This window comes from Diceros bicornis, chromosome 3, assembly GCF_020826845.1.
Source record: "Diceros bicornis minor isolate mBicDic1 chromosome 3, mDicBic1.mat.cur, whole genome shotgun sequence".
Taxonomy (NCBI): Eukaryota; Metazoa; Chordata; class Mammalia; order Perissodactyla; family Rhinocerotidae; genus Diceros; species Diceros bicornis.
Window position 1 is genome coordinate 15,437,688 of NC_080742.1, and position 20,841 is coordinate 15,458,528.

Below are 20,841 nucleotides of genomic sequence, written 5' to 3' on the forward strand. Positions count from 1 at the left end.
AGTTGTATGTCATAGCTGCACATCCTTCTAGTTGCTGTATGTGGGACGCAGCCTCAGCATGGCCGGAGAAGCGGTGCGTCAGTGGGCGCCCGGGGTTCCAAACCCGGGCCGCCAGTAGCGGAGCGCACACTTAACCGCTAAGCCACCGGGCCAGCCCTATTTAACCTACTTAATATGAATATTTACAGATTTTGGTACAAAAGTATTAATGAGTGTTATTATGGGAGTATGATTATGTAATTAATAGAAATAATAAGCAAATGAATCATTAATACCTCAGAGGTATCTCTATGATGCAAAGAATCTCTAAATTCTGGTGATATCTGAGGATCTAAAAGTGTGGTGACCAAAAATCCTGATTTACTTGAGGCAATATGAGTTTATACTTGTTGTCTAGGTGCAATAATTAATAGTGCTCCCCCTTTCATTCTCAAAGAGCCCTGATTTGGACAATAAATTATATGGTAACCCTAACTATAGCAGATATCCCTGCAACAGACGTCCATTATGGTAGGTGGCTTTAATTAAGGATGAAAGCTTTCAGTCTCATGTTGTAAGTCTGTGGTTCTGGTCAGAGTAAGATGCATAGTCAGATGCATAAAACTCTTGTAATACATCTGGTTATATATCAGGATACAGGGCACACTAAAAATTGCTGGCAAATTGAGATCTCTGTTTTCATTAGTTGGGAGTACTTAGTAAAAAAGGACACTGGCAAGAAACAGTTACAAAGACAAAGAAGCTGCCATGATGGATGTGGTAGAAGTGCCTTTTGATTTAAAAAGAAAAAAAAGGCAACTACAGTTTCAGAGTTCCTTAATTGATCACAGTATATGCAGAGATGGCTTTTTTCCCTAAAATTATCTGAGATACAGGCAAGGGTGAAAATCCTTCTTGTCCTCTGGCCCAGAATTAGTATAGCCTAGCTGGATAAAAGTGAGGTACTTCCTGAGGCTGAAACTAATTCAAGGCAATGTTTTATATAATAATTTCACAGCTCCTCTATTCACAATCCTAAACACAACCTCAGATCCTTATAGCTATATTGTCTCTGGAGCATCATGTTAATGGTGTCACTGGTCCTTGTAACCAGGAAGAACTGAGGATGTCCCTGCCTTTTGTGTGTCCATTTGGTTAGGCAGTGATATAGGAGCTAAATACCCTCATGGAGTAGGGCACTCTGTGGTGACAGAGGGAGAGTGGGGTAAGAAATGATTAAAATGAGTTCTGGGACCTGTTTAAAAGTACTGGGTAGCAAATAGAAGTCCCCAAAAAAGGTTGGGAAGGGTGAAGGATATAACGGTTATTTTGTTGGTATTTTTCTTCTCTGCACGTGTTAAGTTTCTAGTGGTAGTGATGGTTGAAGAAAACTGTCTTCCTTGATCTTTATTTTCTTGGGAAATCTGTTTCTTTACAGTAGCATTTGAAATATGTTGAAATGCTGCTATACACAATTGATTTTTCAGTAACTCGAGATAGACTGTTTTTTGGTATTAATCTCTTTCATTGAAGTTTGGTCCTTCTGGCTAAAATATAGCTAAAATATAGAAAGGATAAGACCCATTTTGTTATTTGGCAAAATTGGCACTGTTTTAAAAGTTCAAAAGCCCAGAAACAATTTGTTTGAAACATGAGGAAAGAAAATTATTTTCTCCTAACTTTAATAAAGATATTTTTTCCCTTGGCAGAATGAAATTAACGCTGAAAATCTGGTCAGCTCCATAGATCCTGACAAACAAGATTCTCCTCCTCCAAAACCACCAAGGACCCGCAGGTATTGTACGTCACATTTTCTTTGAAAAGATACTTTTATTTTGCTCATTGTTAATTAAAACAACAAATACTGAATATTTCTAAATTATCTTTATAACTTTTATCATCATTCCTTTGTTTAGGATGTGGCATATGTTTGGAGACTGATTTGTTACTGGTGTACTAAAAATTCTGCTTCACTTTGATAAAATTTCAGTAGTATACTGTACCAGAACAGTGAGCATAACCATGAATTGACTATAGCTCATGTTTTGGTATGTGGTATAACTAAAATTTCAGCTATTCTAAAGATGTCAATTTTCTCATAATGACTGAACAAGTAATATGATTACCAAAAAATTATATGCACGTTGAAGAAGTTCTGTGAAGATTAATAACACTACTAGCAAAGATGAATTTATTTCTCTCTAGATTTTCTTACTTTCATACCAAGCTCATTTTTAATAGTTAAAATCAACGTACATTCCTGTCTCCTTTTTTCCCTCCCTTCTCTTTCAGGGTTGCTGCTATGTCAGTTATGTGGTAGTGGGGAAAGAATATAAATAGAGTCAGAAAGATTTAGTTTCAAATCTCTTTCAGCCACTTACTAGCTTTGAAGTCATAAGTCACTTAACTTATTTGATCATTGGGGTTTTTTTGTTGTTGAAGTACTGTCTTAAGGATTAAATTAAATAAACTATGTGAAAATGCTACATATAGGACCTGGCACATACTAGGTTTTCATCAAATGTTGGTTTTCCCATTACAGTGTGGAGTTATTGAATTATTTTTAAAAGGAGGCACAGTAGAAGATCTGTAATAAAACTATTAGAATGACTTCTACAGTGTCTTGTCTCGAGCATAGGTCTGCCCAAACTGATTGACCTTCCCTCAAAGTAGGACTTCCTTTATATAGGATTCACCAATTATTTCCCCTTAAAAGTTTTCTAGAAGTTGACTGAAGTTGGGTGAGGTGACTAGGGTTGAGTCTTGGCATTGAGTCGCTGTACCACAATGAAATCATCCCTTTTCGCAAAAGAAAAAACCTACAACTTTCCTCAATAACTAAGGCAGGATGTGGTAGGTGGTATGGTCTCTGGAATGCCTTTGCATACTTCTCTAAGGAAGATCAGGAAGCCTATATAATGATATAGGTGGGTTTAGGTCTCAGCATTTATATGCTCAGGATGGTAACTGTGCACTAAGAAAACTTGCCAGTAGTTCTTTCCTGTTTGATTTCTACATTGGTATCTACTCAAATTGGAATTTTAGCCTCCTGTGGAAGGTAGCCAGTTAAAACCTATAAAGTGTTAGTTTTATAACTTCTTTGTCCCACATATGAGTTCTATAGAGTCGTAAAAGAAATTGTACTGGCCTTAAAGGAAATTAAGAATCATTTTTGCTACCCTAATATCTTTTAATTTAGTTTTTGAGAGTGAGCCAATATAGAGATTCTCAAAGTGTATGCTGATATTTGTGATTTATATGGTCATCTGCCTCCAACAGCAACAACAAATAGTGGTAGCCTCTTCCTAATTTTGAAGGAAACAAATGAATAGAATGTTCTGAATGTTAAGCCTTTCTCATTTACTTTTTCAAAAGTTTGGCTTCTGTTATTCTTTGATAAACAAAAATATAATAAAGAAGTAGCAAATGAGTATTATCAGAAAAATGTTCATTCACTTTAAGACGGGATTTTATTTGGGGATATGTGCTCAAATTTTTATATGTGTGTGATTTTATTTTTTTTATTTATTTTTTTTTATTATTTTTTTACTTTTTAAACAATTTATTTATTTTCCCCCCAAAGCCCCAGTAGATAGTTGTATGTCATAGCAGCACGTCCTTCTAGTTGCTGTATGTGGGACGCGGCCTCAGCATGGCTGGAGAAGCGGTGCGTCAGTGCACGCCTGGGATCCGAACCCGGGCCGCCAGCAGTGGATCATCGAGCACTTAACCGCTAAGCCACGGGGCCAGCCCTATGTGTGATTTTATATTATACACTTAGGTCATCTTTTTTCTTATTGATGCAGTAGAGTCAAATTGCAGAATTTCATTGTGTTCCACAAAGAATAGCCTGTGACTTCTAGATTAAGATAAGTTGTAGAACTATTGTAATTGTTAACTGAAAATAAAATCACAAAAGTATACAATTGATAAAAAGTAAAAATGATATACTTTGCTTTTCAGTATGGCCACAGTAAGCAAGTTAATTGATTGTTTAGAGCACATGTTATTGGAGAAAGATCTAGAGAGGAAGGCTCACATTTGTTGTATTAGATATAATTAGTCATATGATTCTGGTTTATAAGTAGTTAAAGAAATCATATTGTAGATTTTGAATAGCAGATTTCATTTCCTATTTTCAATACATGTTTTGTTAAACTAATACAATTCTCAATATTTTTTCACTAGTACCAGCACTCTGACAGTATACTTTGTTAGCCATTTCTATGAACTGTCAACATATTTACTATAGAGACACAAAAGGGTATGTGCCTTAGTAAATTTTTCTTAATTGTATTTTAGAGACGGTGACAATATACTTGATGCTTTCTTCTAATACCTCTCAATTCAAACCATTTTAAGTAGCAGTAGGATTGGGAGGAAGACAGAATGTGGTTCTGTTGTAGACGTTTTGATATCTAAGCTGGAGGTAAAGATTTATTGAGAGTTTGCTACAGAGCTGCTAAAGAAGACTTGGGCATGAATAAAATCTTTCAGATTCTGGGTATACTATAACCAAGTACCAATGAGGGAACCCTTGTGAAGAGCAGACTAAAAGAAAGCTGTAAGAAAAGAAAAGAACAACCAGGGGATAAAGGAAAACCAGGAAAGAGTAGCATTATAGAGGCCATATAGGAGAGAGTTTTGTATCTGACAGAAGTACATGAATATCTACTTCCTTTAAGGGTTGCCTGGGAGAATGAACTGGACTTTCAGACATCTGTGGCTCTTAGACTGTGCTAGATAGGTGAAGGTATTTGTGGGGGTCAAAACAGGGAGTTGAGGTCTACTCAAATGGAGGCATTTGAAGCTATATTGCCTTCAAGTAGTTAATTTATAAGAAAGAGGGGAGCAACAAAAGTAGAAAATGGTCCTGTAGGTCAGCCGAATAGAAGAAGAAAAGATTAAAAGAGAGATCTCTTTCAAAATATAAAATACCTGGAAATAACCTTCAATAGAAATGTATTCATTTTGCATTAATGAAAAAAAATAAGCATTCTTGTTTGGAAAAGTTAAATGTAATTTCGCTTTTTTCAATGATATTTAAAACATCAATTCTTTTCAAATTTGATGGCAATTCCCATCAAAATACCAAAGGAATCTTTTCTGAACTTAACAATATAATGTTAAAGTTCATTTGAATGAATAAAGAGGCAAAAGTATTAAAGAAAACTTCAGATGAAAACAGTGATGAACAAGAACCAACCCTTTTAAAAATTATAAAACCATAATATTTAAAATATTCTGCTAGTGGTATAAGAATATACCATTTTGGGCCGGGTATATTCTTGTGGCGGAGCAGTTAAGTTCACACGCTGTGCTTTGGCAGCCTGGGGTTCGCAGGTTCGGATCCGGGTGCGAACCTACTCACTGCTTATCAAGACGTGCTGTGGCGGCATCCCATATAAAGTAGAGGAAGATGGGCATGGATGTTAGCCCAGGGCCAGTTTTCCTTAGCAAAGAAGAGGAGGATTGGCAACAGATGATAGCTCAGGGCTAATCTTCCTCAAAAAAAAAAAAAAATCAAAGAATATACCATTTGATGGAGTTGAATAAACAATTAGGGAATAGATCCTGTTATGAATTAATTTAATATATATTAAATAGGGAGGAAAAGGGTTATTGATTAAGTCATATTGTAATATTATTAACCATTTGGGGAAGAATATATTTAGATCCTTATATCACACCAAATACCAAAGTAAGCTTCAGATAGTTAAATAAATTAAATACAAAAAGTTAAATCATTGAAACAAAATACAATTTAATGTTTGACATACTTGTAGAAGGGAATATAATAGAAGGGGTAAAGGAAATCACAAAGGACAAGACTGATTTATTTGACCACTCAGAAATTTTAAAGTTCTACTTGAATTATTCATTCAAAATTGGCACCCTTTAAGATTAAGAAGGGTAAATTTTGGCATAACGCAGGCTTATGCATGCTTACTGTAGTTCTCTAATTTTCTGTGCTTTCTGTGCTTTGATCCTTTTCTAATTCTTGTGTTGTTCCTTTTCACTATTAGAAATAGCCTGGATCTCAGATGTAATTTTAAAAGTTATTGATAGAGGTCAGAATACATAATAAAACCAAGAAATAAAGGTTAAACACACGTGGAGCATTTTTCTCAACTCTGAAGCATAGGCTGTATAGGAGATATCATTCTTTTGGTTAAAAAATAATCCTTAGGGGGCCCGGGCCAGTGGCTTAGCGGTTCAGTGTGTGCACTCCGCTGCTGGCGGTCCGGGTTCGGATCCCTGGTGTGCACCGACGCACCGCTTCTCCGGCCATGCTGAGGCCGCGTCCCACATACAGCAACTAGAAGGATGTGCAACTATGACATACAACTATCTACTGGGGCTTTGGGGGGAAAAAAAAGGAGGAGGATTGGCAATAGATGTTAGCTCAGAGCCAGTTTTCCTCAGCAAAAAGAGGAGGATTAGCGTGGATGTTAGCTCAGGGCTGATCTTCCTCACACACACACACACACAGACACACACACACACAAAAATAATAATAATAATAATCATTAGAGGGTCCAGCCCCGAAGTGTAGTGGTTAAGTTCCACACGTTCTGCTTCAGCGGCCGGGTTCACGGGCTGGATCCTGGGCAAAGACCTACACCACTCGTCAGCCATGCTGTGGTGGCAACCCACATAAAAAGTAGAAAAAGATTGGCACAGATGTTAATTCAGGTTGTCTTCCTCAGCAAAAAAAAAAAAAAAATCATCATCATTAGCATTAATATAACATCTACATTACAAAGTATGTTTTCTCCTCTTCCCATTTTAGAACGCCGTGTATTCTCTATTCATTCTGTAGATAATCAATGATATGTTAAAGTGATAAGTGATGTAGTGAACTCAATGATTTTTACAGTAATCTTGATCACGTGGATATTAATATAGCTGGTTCCCAAAGGAGTTGACCTGCATAGGCTACCAGAGTTCAGCTGAGAACACAAATCTCTCATCTTCCAGTGCTTTTTTCATTATATGGTATTGCCTCCACAGAAGAAAGGATAGTGGTGAACGTTTTTTTTGTTTTTAAAGTATTATGTTCTGATTTTTCGGTTGTCATTTCCTTCACCCCCATAATCTTTCTACCCCATTTGGAATCCAGCCTAAATTATTGTAAGGAAAGTAATTTTCTGAGTTTCCATAAAATATCAATTTGAAACAAAAGTTATAGGGTCACTTATTTTAAGACTTAGTGAAACAAATTAAATGTAAATTTTCTTTATTATCAAGTCCAAACTTCTTGGTCTGAAATTCTGGGCCTTTTCATATGACTTCAACCTACTTTTTTAGCCTTAATTTTCACTATTTCTCTGCACTCCATAGGGACCCAAACTGTTCATTGTTCTGCCCTCTTCTGGTACTGGTATAGTGCTAACATGTGGTAGGTCCTGAATATTTTGTTTTGTTTTTGAGGAGTGAAAAATGCCTTCCTCAGAACAGGTGAAATTAAGAACAATATTTACAATAGGAAGGAGAGATATCCCATCTATTTAGTGGAATTTTTTACATCACCATATCTAGTGAAAATATGAATTTTGGGTACTATAGTGAAAAATCAGTATGTAGCATATATTCTTTTGTAACTGGGCTTATAATTTTTGTGTACTTGAGAGTGTTTTAAGCCTTGTTTCAACCAACCTTAAATTAAGGAAAGATAAGGAAAAAGTCGATTAGTGTAATTGTCAAATTTGAGTAGCCAAAAAGCCACAAAGGGACACAAGGAAACTTTTAGAGCTGATAGATATTTTCCCAAGAAAATGAACAAATAGAAAATAGGAGAGAGAAAATAAGGAAATCAGAATCAAATCAGGAGGTCTGTCAAATAATAATAAAACTAATAATAGTATGGAAGGAGACCAAAGGAAAAGAAATTAGCAAAGAAATGAAATACAAAAAATTTCTCGTGTTAAAAAACATGAGTTTTGGGGCGGCCCCGTGGCTTAGCGGTTAAGTGCATGCGCTCTGCTGCTCGCGGCCCAGGTTCGGATCCTGGACGCGCACCGAGGCACCGCTTGTCAGGCCATGCTGTGGTGGTGTCCCACGTAAAGTGGAGGAAGATAGGCACAGATGTTAGCTCAGAGCCAGTCTTCCTCAGCAAAAAGAGGAGGATTGTCATGGATGTTAGCTCAAGGCTGACCTTCCTCACACACAAAAAATAAATAAATAAAATAAAATGAAATATTAAAAAATTATTTAAAAAAAACATGTTTTCATGTTTTTAAAGTTCCCAATATAATGGATAAAAAAAATTGTCATACAGTGGATTAAAAAATTTATACTATGAGATTGTAGAACATTAAGAATAAAAAAGAACCTAAAAGAGGCTGGCTTGGTGGCGCAGCAGTTAAGTTCGCACATTCCTCTTCAGCGGCTTGGGGTTTGCGGGTTCGGATTCTGGGTGTGGACCTACTCACCACTCATCAAGCCATGCTGAGGCATTGTGCCACATAGAAGAACTAGAAATACAACTGTGTACTGGTGGCTTTGGGGAGGAAAAAAAAAAAAAGAGGAAGATTGGCAACAGATGTTAGCTTAGGGCTAATCTTCCTCAAAAAAAAAAAAGAACCTAAAAGCTCCAAGAGAGAAGAAAATAGCTCACATTCAAAGGAAAAGAAATCAGAATTACAAAACTCTGATGGAAAATTATTTCTAATCTAGAATTATATACCTTTACAAAGAACCAATAACCTTGAAAATGTAATACTCAAATATACAGGACCTCAAGAAACTTGCTTCCTATATATAATTCCTAAGAAGCAACTGGAAGATATAGCCCACCAAAACAAGAAAGGAAACAGGAAGATGGGACCTGGGAAGCAGGAGAGTCTGACACAGGAGAGAACGTCAGCTCTGGTGGCCTGGGAACCAGTGGTCCACACTGGAGCAGGAGGCCCAGGGTTTCTAAGAGGGACATCTATGGTATTCATAGTTACCTGGTGTGCTTGACCAATTGAGAGGAAGTGTACAAATCTGCAGGGAAGTTAGAAGAAGCCACTGAGTTACTGATGATACATGGAGAACTAAGCCATCAGAAACCCAAGGGAATTATTAGGAAAAAACAAGGGGTTGTATAAGAAAAGATATGAAATCATAGTGTAATCAGTATGAATAATATCTAATCATAAGACTGAACTAACCAAAAATTACAAGATAACAGTACTGAGAAGATGGAGAAGACACGTTATAGGAAGACAGTAGAGGATGAGTGAAATAGATCACGAAATAACAGTTTATACATTTTGAAATATTTTGAAATATGGAGGTAAATCTTAGAAGCAGCTGTTTAAAAAAGTTGAAAGTTGATGTCTCTGGGTAGCTGGAGGGCTGTGGAAGGGGACTGCCATTGTTCACTAAAATTCTTGTATTATTTGACTTTTTAAAGAGTGTTCATGTATTAACCTTGTTAAACATTAAGTTTTCTTAGTTTGACAAATTATAATTTTTTTATTCATAACCACAGACTCTACTGACTTTTAATATAATAGACTTAGCAACATAATTGTTACCTATCAATTTATTTTAAATGTTATATTGAACATTCTTACAATACCCTTTTCTTAATGTTTTTTTTTCAGTTGCCTTGTAGAAGGGGATGCTAAGGAAGAAATACTGCAGCCACCGGAACCTCACCCAGTACCACCCATTTTGACACCTTCTCCCCCTTCAGCTTTTCCAACAGTCACTACCGTGTGGCAGGATAATGACAGATACCATCCAAAGCCAGTGTTGCACATGGTTTCATCAGAACAACATTCAACAGACCTCAACAGAAACTATAATAAATCAACAGAACTTCCAGGGAAAAATGAATCAACTGTTGAACAGACAGATAAAAAATTGGAGCGAAATTTAAGTTTTGAGATTAAGAAGGTCCCTCTCCAAGAGGGACCAAAAAGTTTTGATGGGAACACACTCTTGAATAGGGGACATGCAATTAAAATTAAATCTGCTTCACCTTGTATAATTGATAAAATCTCTAAGTCACAAGAGTTGAGTTCAGGAGATCTAAAAGTTGATGATGTGTCTCAGAATTCCTGTGTGAACTGCAGTGCAACGCAGTTAAATAAAGCTCCGGTTATTCCACCAGAAGAATCACAGAAGAATTCAGACACACCTCCGAGGCCAGACCGCTTGCCTCTTGATGAGAAAGGACATGTAACATGGTCATTTCATGGACCTGAAAATACCCTGCCCATGCCTGATTCATCTGACAGCAAATCCTCAGATGTCCACTGTCAAACAGTGAAAACTGTGAGCTTAACACCAAGCCCCACAACACGAGTTGAACCCCACGACCTTGTGGATCATCAGAACAGTTCACCTCCATTCAGAGCACCCCTCAGTTTTACTAATCCTCTTCACTCTGATGACTCGGACTCAGAGGAAAGAAACTCCGATGGTGCTGTGACCAAGAATAAAACTAATATTTCAACAGCAAGTGCCACAGTTTCTGCTGCCACTAGTCCTGAAAGCATTTCTACAAGGAAAGTATTGCCAATGTCCATTGCTAGACATGATATAGCAGGAACAATACATTCAGGTGCTGAAAAAGGTAATAATAATAGTATCTAACACTGAAATATTTTTACTATGTGCCAGTCACTATTCTAAGCACTTTAGCTATATTAATTCATTATGTTTTATTCCACACTTCACCCTAGAACCTACAGCAAAATTTGATTATTTTAGGTAGTTTTTTTTAAGTAAGCTTTGTTTACTGTTACTTTGCATTACTGGGTTTCGTGTTTCTAAGATATTTCAATTGTTGTAACTGAAAATTTTCTCTTCTTTTTCTTCTGTATTATAGCTTTTGGTATTTTATATGGGTCAAAAATTTATATGACTGAATAGTTAGAAATAATTTAGAGAAATAGAATTACTTAAAGTAACAGTGACAATATTGTAGAATGGCTTGATTGGCCATTTAATTTCACCCATGTTTATCACAAATATCTGTTTCCTCGTCTTTTTATGCTGTTTTAACTACAAAATACCTTTTTTAAATTCTCTTCACAAATGCTTGCAAATGAGCCTGTTTGCAATCCCGAGTTTAACCAAGGAGCAAGATTGCAACTACTCAGGAGAATGTTGGAAGTTCAATTCACTCAGTAGTGAGTGAGATATATACATATCTAGTCATCAGTACTATTATTTAATTAATGACTCTCTTCTTTAAACAGTCTTAGCATTTCAAGATAACTCGTACACTCAGTTCCCAAGATGTGTTATTTGTCCTTGAAACTCCTTGATCTGCTAAAAATAATCATGGCTGCCTTCTTAAACAGACCGTAAAGTTGGGAGCAAATGTATAAACACGAAAGCTATTTACTGCTCGCTTGATTATCAGTTGTCATTACTGTCAGTGAACTTTGGCAGTGGCACCTACAGACTGGTATTCATAATGTGCAGGCAAAATAAGTACTGTGACCTTGAAAGATGACTGACTTTTTTTATTTCTGACTCAATAAGTACTACCCACACTGTGGTACCTTTAGTTTCACCAACTTACAGATACTGTGTTTTTTATCTTGAGAATGTTATCTGGTAGAGTAGATGAGCATATAAGCGAGTTCCTTAAATTTACAAGATTCTTTCCCTTCTTGATTCTTCTGTGTTTTATTTGAAGGATCTTCAGAAGACAGTGGTTACCACAATAAATAGTACTTTACCAGTTTGCCATAATTTAAAATTGTTAATATCTTTTTTTCCCCTCAATTTCAGAGTTTGAAAAATAACTGCCAAGTTGTAACTACACAAGAAAACATATAGGCAAGAAATCTTCATTTGGGGCTTTTTTAGCATATCAGGCGTGGGTCTTGTACCTAGGAAGTATATTTTTTTAAATCATTACTAGAAATGGAATTTGGTGAGAGCAGGAAGGATATATGATATGCTCATTAAAAGTTACTGCCACATGACCAGTCTTTTGGTGATAACAGGAAAGCTTCCTTTAAAATACATTTTACGGGCCGGCCCCGTGGCTTAGCTGTTAAGTGCGCGCGCTCCGCTGCTGGTGGCCCGGGTTCGGATCCCGGGCGCGCACCGACGCACCGCTTCTCCGGCTATACTGAGGCCGCGTCCCACGTACAGCAACTAGAAGGATGTGCATCTCTGACATACAACTATCTACTGGGGCTTTGGGGGAAAAAAATTTAAAAAAATAAATAAATAAAATAAAATACATTTTACTATACAGGGATAGTTGGAGGCACCCTACTGTATACCAGCTCAGCTCTGTTTTCTCTGTTTTGTTTGTATTTTAAAGCAAAGATAGCTGTAAATGTGATTTCTGGTTTCTTTTCGCCCTACCCTAACCATGCTAAATGAGTTTAGTGTTAACTGAAGGTTTTCCTGTGTGTTCTGTGCTGCAGTATAACTAACAAGCAGTCCTATTTCTAATATTATTAATTATTTACGTGTAGATGAACCACTGGCACAAGAATTAGATTTTTGTTTGCTTGTTTGTTTTAGAATTTGTTGGGGGGGTTAAACAGAATAATTTTGTTTTGATACCTAAGACAACCTTTTGCATAGCCTGACAAAAATTCCTGGCTATTAATTCTGATTTTAATAGCGACTTAGGCCTCTTGAAAGATTTCTCAAACGTGACTACACTAGGCCCCCATACAGTGTATGATTTGCAAAAGCCTATGTAAAATGTACAGTCTCTAAAATAGAAGTTTATAACATAGGAAAGGCGATCAGAGATCCAGGGAGAAACATGCAATTGAGAAGCAAAGGCTGCAGTTAGAAAATAAAAGTCTTTAAAAGTGAGAACTGTCGAGAGAGAAGAGGTATAGAGTTTCTGAAAGATACTTGACACTAATATAAAGAAGCAAGACTGCCCTTCCTAATTTGTTAACTTAATTATGAAATGGCACCACAATGCCTTCCAACAGCCAACTCTTCACTGTGACCTGTTGGTAACAAAAGGGCAAGGGGAAGTGTGATGAGGACTCGGACTGTTTCTACTGGATAAGGTAGAGAGTTCTTTAGTGGCTTAACTTTACATGCAAGAGAGAGTTCCAATACTTGTGATAGATGTGTAAAGTATTGGACTAGAACTCTTCTCTCAGGCTGTATTTTCTTGTGTCTTCAGCTAAATATATGTAGGAGTAACAAGAGCAGTCGTGCCTCACTCATGCTTGTTGAAAACTGAAAAAGCTTTACCTGATTTTTAATCTCTTTTTAATGCATAGCCTGTCAGATGAGGTAAAATAGGAAAGTATCCTGGCAAGATTGTTCATTTTTTTAAGAGAACAATTGTCCAAGCCCCAGACAGAATAATATAGGATCCTCACATTTCCCTTTCTTTACCCCATTCTCCCTAACCCCAAGTCCACACACAGAACTGTATCTTTCCCTACCTTCAGTGAAACCTCAAAAGATCTAATACATTCATTCACCCTATCCCATAATAAGGCTGACCAGTGAGGCTTACTTATGCCTTCTCGTTTCCAAAGGTTCATTTTGTTGTTACTGGTAAAAAGCTTTTATATGGCTTCAGTCAGTATTCTCAAAGTACGTCTTGTATTACTGTTCTCAAGACTTTAGGCAATAAATAAATGAACATTCAAAAAATGTCAGTAGTTATATTTTCTGTCTATTAGCAAAATAAGTAGCACTTCACATTTGTTATTTGAGTCATTACTGTTTAAAACATAACCAAAGTCCATAGTTAAGTTAAAAATGAGTGGGATTTAAAAAGTGAACAGGACAGATGGTACATAGTATGGCAAAACTCAGGAAAGGAATTAAGTAGTTGATTCCAGTTTGGGAAACACTGGCTTAAGTCAAATGACCGCAGCTTTCTGTTGTGGTCTTAAAGCATCATCCGCAAGCTCAGTAGAGAAGTCATTTGCCCGCTGGCTTCTCTGCTGAAGACTGCCTTCAAACTCACAGGACAATGTGAGTAATGTCTGCAGGGGTCAGGAAAGTCCTAGGAGAGTCATTTTCTCTGTGTAGCAGTGATGGAGGTTATTCTTTGCTCAAAAAGCTTTGTGATTCTTCTTGATAACAAGTCGAGTGGTAAGGATTTCTTGTTTGTTTGTTGCATTTTTAAAAACTGGTTCTCTTAGATACTTGTGATGATTTTTAGACTGTCAAGAAATCTCTTATTTTGTTTAGATAACAAGTTCATTTTTTAATGGGTTAACATTTTTTAACAAGTTCATAATTTGTCTAAATTTTTTGTATTTAATATAGATGTCGATGTTAGTGAAGATTCGCCTCCTCCCCTACCTGAAAGAACTCCTGAATCTTTTGTATTAGCAAGTGAACATAGTGAGTCTGTCTTCTGCTTTTACATACTTGGTACTCTAATAATAAACTTTGAAAAACGTGGCTGATTTTAGTCTAGTTGCTGTTGAGCTGTGTAATTAAATTCAAAAACAGGTTTGAATTGATATTGACAAATGTTTTTAATTCCTTGCATGAAAAATACTTTAAAATCATATTTTTTACTTGCTAAGATTGCTAAAATGACTGCATTTACGTTAGATACTATAATTCAGTTCAGTGCAATTATAAATGTATTTGCAATTTGGTGTCTTTTTATTCATTAAAAATGGTACTTATTTATGAAAAGAAATTAATTGCTGTACTTGGTGCAAGTTTAGGTAAGTAAACATTTAAGTTGGGTTGTAGGAAGGCATCACTCTGTGTTAACTGAGGGACACTTAAGGCAACAAGAGTATCAGTGAGAACTGGAAGAAAGTGATTGTATTTCAAAGCATTTTTTTCCCCCTTTGGTGAGGAAGATTAGCCCTGGGCTAACATCTGTTGCCAATCCTCCTCTTTTTGCTGAGGAAGATAGGCCCTGGGCTAACATCCATGCCCATCTTCCTCTGCTTTATATGGGACGCCGCCACAGCATGGCTTGACAAGCGGTGCGCCAGTGTGCACCCAGGATCCAAACCTGCGAACCCCAGGCCACGGAAGCAGAGAGCGAGAACTTAACCGTCACTCATTGATAATATATTTCTCTTCCTTCTCCTCCTGAAAAAGAGTACAGAGACAGCTTTAATATGATAATAATTATAATAATAATTACAGTGTCTCATGCTCAGTGGAGGTGCTCACTGGTCTTATAACTAATTTTAAGAATGTTAAAAGTGAAGCTGTGTACTTCAGTTTTCAGTGTTAGTGCTGTCAAGTCAATTCTGACTCCTAGTGACTGTGGACAGCAGAGCAGAACCTTGCTGGGTCTTTTGCGCCATCCTCTCACCTTCCTGTGCTGTGTCAGACAATGCTCCACTGCTATTCATAGGGTTTTCATGGCCAGTTTTTTGCAAGTGGGTGACTAGGTCCTTCTTCCTAGACTTTCTAGTCTGGAAGCTCCACTAAAACCTGTCCACCTTGGGTGACCCTGCTGCCATTTGAAATATCGGTGGCGTAGCTTTCAGCATCACAGCAACATGCAGCCTCCACAGTATGACAACCGACAGATGAGTGGTGTGGTTCCCTGACCGGGAAACAAACCTGGGGCCGAGGCAGCGAGAGGGCTGAATCTTTACCACTAGACCACCAGGGCTGGCTATACTTTAAGTCTGTCACGTCTATAGATTACAGTGAGCTTATAATAAACTCTGATGACTGAATTCTTTTAATTAAATTTTAAGGAGGAAACTGAAAGAGATTTTCTTGAAGTAATAGAAACTAGAAAATTTTTTATGGAAGTTATAGTTTCTAAAAATATATAGGATCTGTTTTTATATGTTACCTTAATGCAAGAAATTCAAGAATTAAAGATGTTATTTTAATTGTAAGATTTCATTTTTCTCAGATATGCCTGTAAGATCTGGATGGAGTGAACTTCAAAGTCAGGAACAGTCTGAACAGAAAAAATCTGAAGTGAGTCCTTTTGGGATTGGAACAGCTATAGCTCAAGATCTGTGCTTTTTTTTTTGTTTTGTTAATTTATCTTACAGTTGTTTGTTACAATAATTGTCACCTAAAGACTTAAATCTAATATAATTTTTGATCAGCATTTCTTGTGCTAAGATTTCAGATGAAATGCCTATATAAAATGCGAGATCTGAAATTTTTAAAAAGGGCAGCATGATCTACATATGACCATCACTTCAGAGTGTTATTTTCCCAAGCTGCTTTTGAAATTTGTAAATTATGGCACGTTCCAAATCATTTTGGAGGTATGAGTGGAACAGGAGTTACTGTTTTCAGAGTCATAGTACTTTCCTAGATTTTGTGCCATCCATTGTAACTCTAGGTACATAGTCCTTCCCTTTGGTTTTTCTGGTCACATGAGGTTTTCTTTCACATTCAGGAAATGTTTTGGTAGCTAAATATTTTACCTATGGGAAATACCATTTTTCATCAATGTTAATATTTTTCATATTTCCCCCATATTTTAATAGCCCTGAAATTGAGGTACATCTTACAGTTGATTAAGAAACATTGTGATATACTTTAATTGGCACATAAAATACTGGTCTCCTATAATAATGATGCTATGTTTTATAATCAGTGATATCCTAATTTGATGAATATAGTAGAGGGCTGGCAAAATGCAGTTGTATGTATGTTCCTTCATGTAGTAGGTCCTACACTTGCAGTTTCCATCCAGAAGGAAAAAGGGAAGTCCCCTAACCTTTTACACCTAGTATAAAACACCATAACAAATAAAAAATGTTAAGCCGATTTGAAAACACCAGTGTTTTCTTTCCCTTTGATGCTGAGAATCTTGATTTGTTGGGATATATACTTGTAAGAGACCAAATTTTCTATTATTCGTACATAAAAAGATATATTGTAATAGCTGTTAAATGTCTTCCTCATAGGGCTTGATAACGTCTGGAAGTGAAAAATCTGGTAAGTTAGATTTTATTCCTTTTTGCTATAGATTATATAGATTAATTTCCATAAAATAGCATGTCTCACAGTGTATGCTATTTATTTGGTTATTTCTGTATGTGAAAATATGTAGGACAACTCTTCTAGAACCTGAATTATGTAGTTTAACTCTTCCAAATTAATTACCAGATATTATTATTGACCTGGAAAATAACAGCATTTATTATCAGTAGTTAACAGACTGATAGGAAAGAAATAATTTTTTAAATGTTTTTCTGTATTTTCTTTTCTGTTGTTTATAAAACACTTAGAATCTAGATCTGACAATGATTTGAATAAATGCCCCCAAATTAACCTAGATGATTGAATTGGGTCCTTAAAAATCTGTTGTTTTGGAAATCTTCCTTTTAGGACTTTTAACGTGATAAACCAATAAGATTATGTAGCTCAACCCAGTGTTATAATGCCAAGTTAGAACATTTTTCTACTACATTACTTTTACTCTCATAGTAAAATAGGTCAAGTTATTATTAATTCTTATGAATCAGTGACCATGTAAGCAGCTCATCAAATGTTGTGGTCTATGTAATTCCCTCAACTCATCTATCATTTCTACCTTTACCCTCCATTCTGCTTCAGCTGCTCTCTCCCTAGATCTTTGCCTAATGGAGCTCCCTTCTATCTCATAAACTCTGTTATTCTCTATGTACTTTTCTGAGGCAACATATTATAAGGAAAAGAGCAGAAGCTTTAGAGTCAGGCCCACCTGGATTGGAATCCCATGTTTGTCATTTTACTTACTATGTGGCTTTGGGCTAGTCACCTAGTCTTTTTGAGCCTCAGTTTTCTTCTCTGTGAAATGGAGATAATAATAGTACCTGCCCTAGAGGATTGTTTTGAGGATGTAACTAAATTAAATCACATATAGAGTATCCGGCACCGTGCCTTGCACATGATAGGCACTCAGATGGTAGCAATGCTCTTATTATTATCTGTATTATATTTCTACTGCTGCTGTTCCTGGATCCCTGCATCTTTTATTTTCTTAATATCTGTTAACTCCTTTCTAGTTTCTCTTCCTTCTCTCTCCAATCTAGATACCATCCTCCATCACTCTGGTCACACTCAGAATTATCTTCAACTTTCTTGCTCCTAATTCCCATACCATTTTATTTTATCCCTTGGAATTAATGAATACAGCTGGGGAATATCACTCAGTTTTACAGATTGATCCTACAATTATGGGTCTTCGTCCACAGTTGGGCTCTCTGCTTTGCTTAGTTATCTTATATGCTCTAGTTGGTACCCTTTCTATTTCCCCTGAATTTTTCAAATCTTTACTTTCTTCTAAAATCATCAATCCCACTAACTCTTACTCAGATGACCTTTACTTCACTAAGAAAATTGAGGCCTTTAGACTACTAGATCATTTCCTCCTAGAAGCCAGCCCTGAATACTTCACCACCTCTAGTTTCATCTACATGCCTCTCCTCTTTGTCCCCATTGCACTCTATGCATAATTTTATTGTAAAACTTGTCACACTGCTATAATAATTAACATACTTGTATGTCTCTCCTACTAGACCAGTGGTTGGCAAACTGTATCCCACAGGCTTGATCTGTCTTTCGCTTGTTTTTTTGTTCTGCCTTTGAGCTGGACAAATGACTTTTACATTTTTAAAGAGTTGTTTAAAAACAAAAACAAAGAAACAAAAGTCAATGAAGAATATGTGACAGAGACTATGTGGCTTGCATAAGCCTAAAATATTTATTCTCTAGCCCTTTGCAGAAGAAGTTTACTGACCTCTGTCTAGACTATAAGCACCTAAGGACAAGGACCACCTATTATTTGACTTGTATTCCAAGTTTCCAGAAAAGTTCCTTACGGGGTTGTAGGGGATGTAATAGAAGTTGTGAAAGAATGAATGAATCATAGTAGTTAATTTCTTTTGTTACTAATCTTATGCACTGATAACTAAGTAAACTAAAATTTAAGTTTAATAAAATTAAACTTTAAAAGAAAAGAATTACTACTTTTAGGGGCAAATAGTAAGTCCATTAATTAATTATGAACTTGCTTGCCACTAATTTCCTTATAAAGGCCTTTCAGTTGCAATGATTACCTTAGGACATTGGCACATAGTGTAACTACTTCAAGGAAATATAACATGCCAAGATCCCGGTTTATTAAATAAAGTAACAACATGAGGAGAATCTTCACCACACTGCAGATATACTCACTGCAGATCTCTAGGTGCCCCCCAGAACACCTCACATGATTTCCTGTGCTCACCACCCTTGCATTTACCTGTGGGCCTGTAAAATTACGATGCCCAAGAGAGAAAACTTGCTCTTTTAACTTATTGCCCACAGTAAAATAATTGGAGGATTCTACATATGATGCTACAAATGACGGTGAGTAACAGTGGCTTTGTTTTGCATTTTAGATCATCCAGCAGGAAGTATTCACACGGAGACGTGTACAGAGTGTCCACCTACTTTCAGTAACAAGAAAGATCAAATGTCAGAAAGTCCAGCAGAAGCCACAGATATTGGTAATTTGTTTACTAAATAATTTTAAAACTTATATAATTACGTAGTTAATGCTGGCAAGAATGAGAAAAAGTCATTTGCCATCGTTCCAGTATTTCTTAAGGCAAAGTTTATCAAACTTTGTGCTGTGATTTATTCAAATTTTATGCTTAAATGACCTACCCAAAACAAATTAAGAGTTGGTTTTACTTTTTGTTTAGTTTAAATTCTAAATTGCCACATAGAGATTTATTTGTTCCAGAAAAAGAGGATGTCTACAAACATGGTTTTAGTAGTGTGAAAATATTTCTGAACACTGACCAATTATTGTGGTGTTTTGATTACAGGTTTTGGTAATCGCTGTGGAAAACCCAAAGGACCAAGAGATCCACCTTCAGAATGGACATGATTCAGGGAGCTAAAAGACACTTTAAATTATACTGGAAAATTCAAGTGCCACTGAAAGCCAGATTTATAGTATTCCATCTTAAGAATGTGGGACTAACAGCAGTGTAGATTGTTACCTTAGTATTTTGGCTGGGACCATCTACCTGCCTTATACTACACTTAGGAAAAAGTATTATGTATGGTTTATTTTGTAATTTCAAGTATTATTGCCTTAATGTCTCTTAACCCTGTTACACGCTGCTTGTAGACATGTTAATATAGTAATACTTTTATGATAAATTGAGTCTAAAGACTACTCTTTTGCTAATGTTTTATCATGTATGCATTATTTTGTATATGTACAGGGCAAGTAGGTATATAATTTGATAAAGTTGCAGTCATAAAATATTATTAACAGAAGATGTAAGAAATTTCTGCATGGTCTAAATCTTTGTGTACCTTATTTGTAAATTATTTGCCCTGAAGTTTTAGAAATAGTTTCTGAATTTTAAAATTGCTGGATTCATGCAGCCAGCATTGCAGGTTATCAGAGATCAAAGATTGTAATAATAATACCTTTTGTAAATTGTAAGCAAAAAGTTATTTTTATATTATATACTGTCTGTCCATCCTAATTGTCCTTGTTTTCATCTAGTCACAGAGATTCAGTAAGTGCCTTGGAACAATATTGAATTCTCTTAGCTTGTGTGTGTTACTTTAATATTTGAACTCAACTGGGATTAGAAGACTATCAAAATATATGTATGTGTCAGGATATTTGACCTGCCATTAAAAAAACAAAGACAATTTTACAGTGCCTACTTGTCTTGGTTTTTCATTCCCCATTCCTAAGAAATTTGACTTAATATCTGCCTTCCTGCTGTCTCAGTCTTACCTTAAAGTTATGAGTGTGAGTGGGGCTCAGTCATTAGCTAAGTGGCTTGCTCACATGTAACAATCTCATAGGGCAAGTAGTTAAGATTTTTGCCTGAGCCAAATTACATAACTATATGTTCCAAACTCCTGAGGTCACTTAAAATAGTTAAATTCTTGAATGTGAAGGGTTTACTACTTATCAGTTTATCTTTTTATCTTCTGAGATTGCATTTA

The 20,841-nt window shown here is 36.1% G+C and overlaps 1 protein-coding gene across 2 annotated transcripts in view; it reads left to right on the forward strand.

Annotated features, from left to right (window-relative positions):
* PTPN12 (protein tyrosine phosphatase non-receptor type 12) overlaps positions 1-20,548 on the forward strand; it is a 100,089-nt gene extending 79,541 nt beyond the window's left edge. For both annotated transcript variants that reach the window (XM_058524076.1, XM_058524086.1), the window contains exons 12-18: positions 1,689-1,774; positions 9,576-10,552; positions 14,206-14,283; positions 15,785-15,852; positions 16,800-16,830; positions 19,260-19,367; positions 19,692-20,548. In XM_058524076.1, the coding sequence (XP_058380059.1) occupies positions 1,689-1,774; positions 9,576-10,552; positions 14,206-14,283; positions 15,785-15,852; positions 16,800-16,830; positions 19,260-19,367; positions 19,692-19,753 (1,410 nt within the window). In that variant the 3' untranslated portion in view covers positions 19,754-20,548. The remainder of the gene's footprint in view (positions 1-1,688; positions 1,775-9,575; positions 10,553-14,205; positions 14,284-15,784; positions 15,853-16,799; positions 16,831-19,259; positions 19,368-19,691) is intronic.
* Positions 20,549-20,841: the final 293 nt, after the last annotated feature.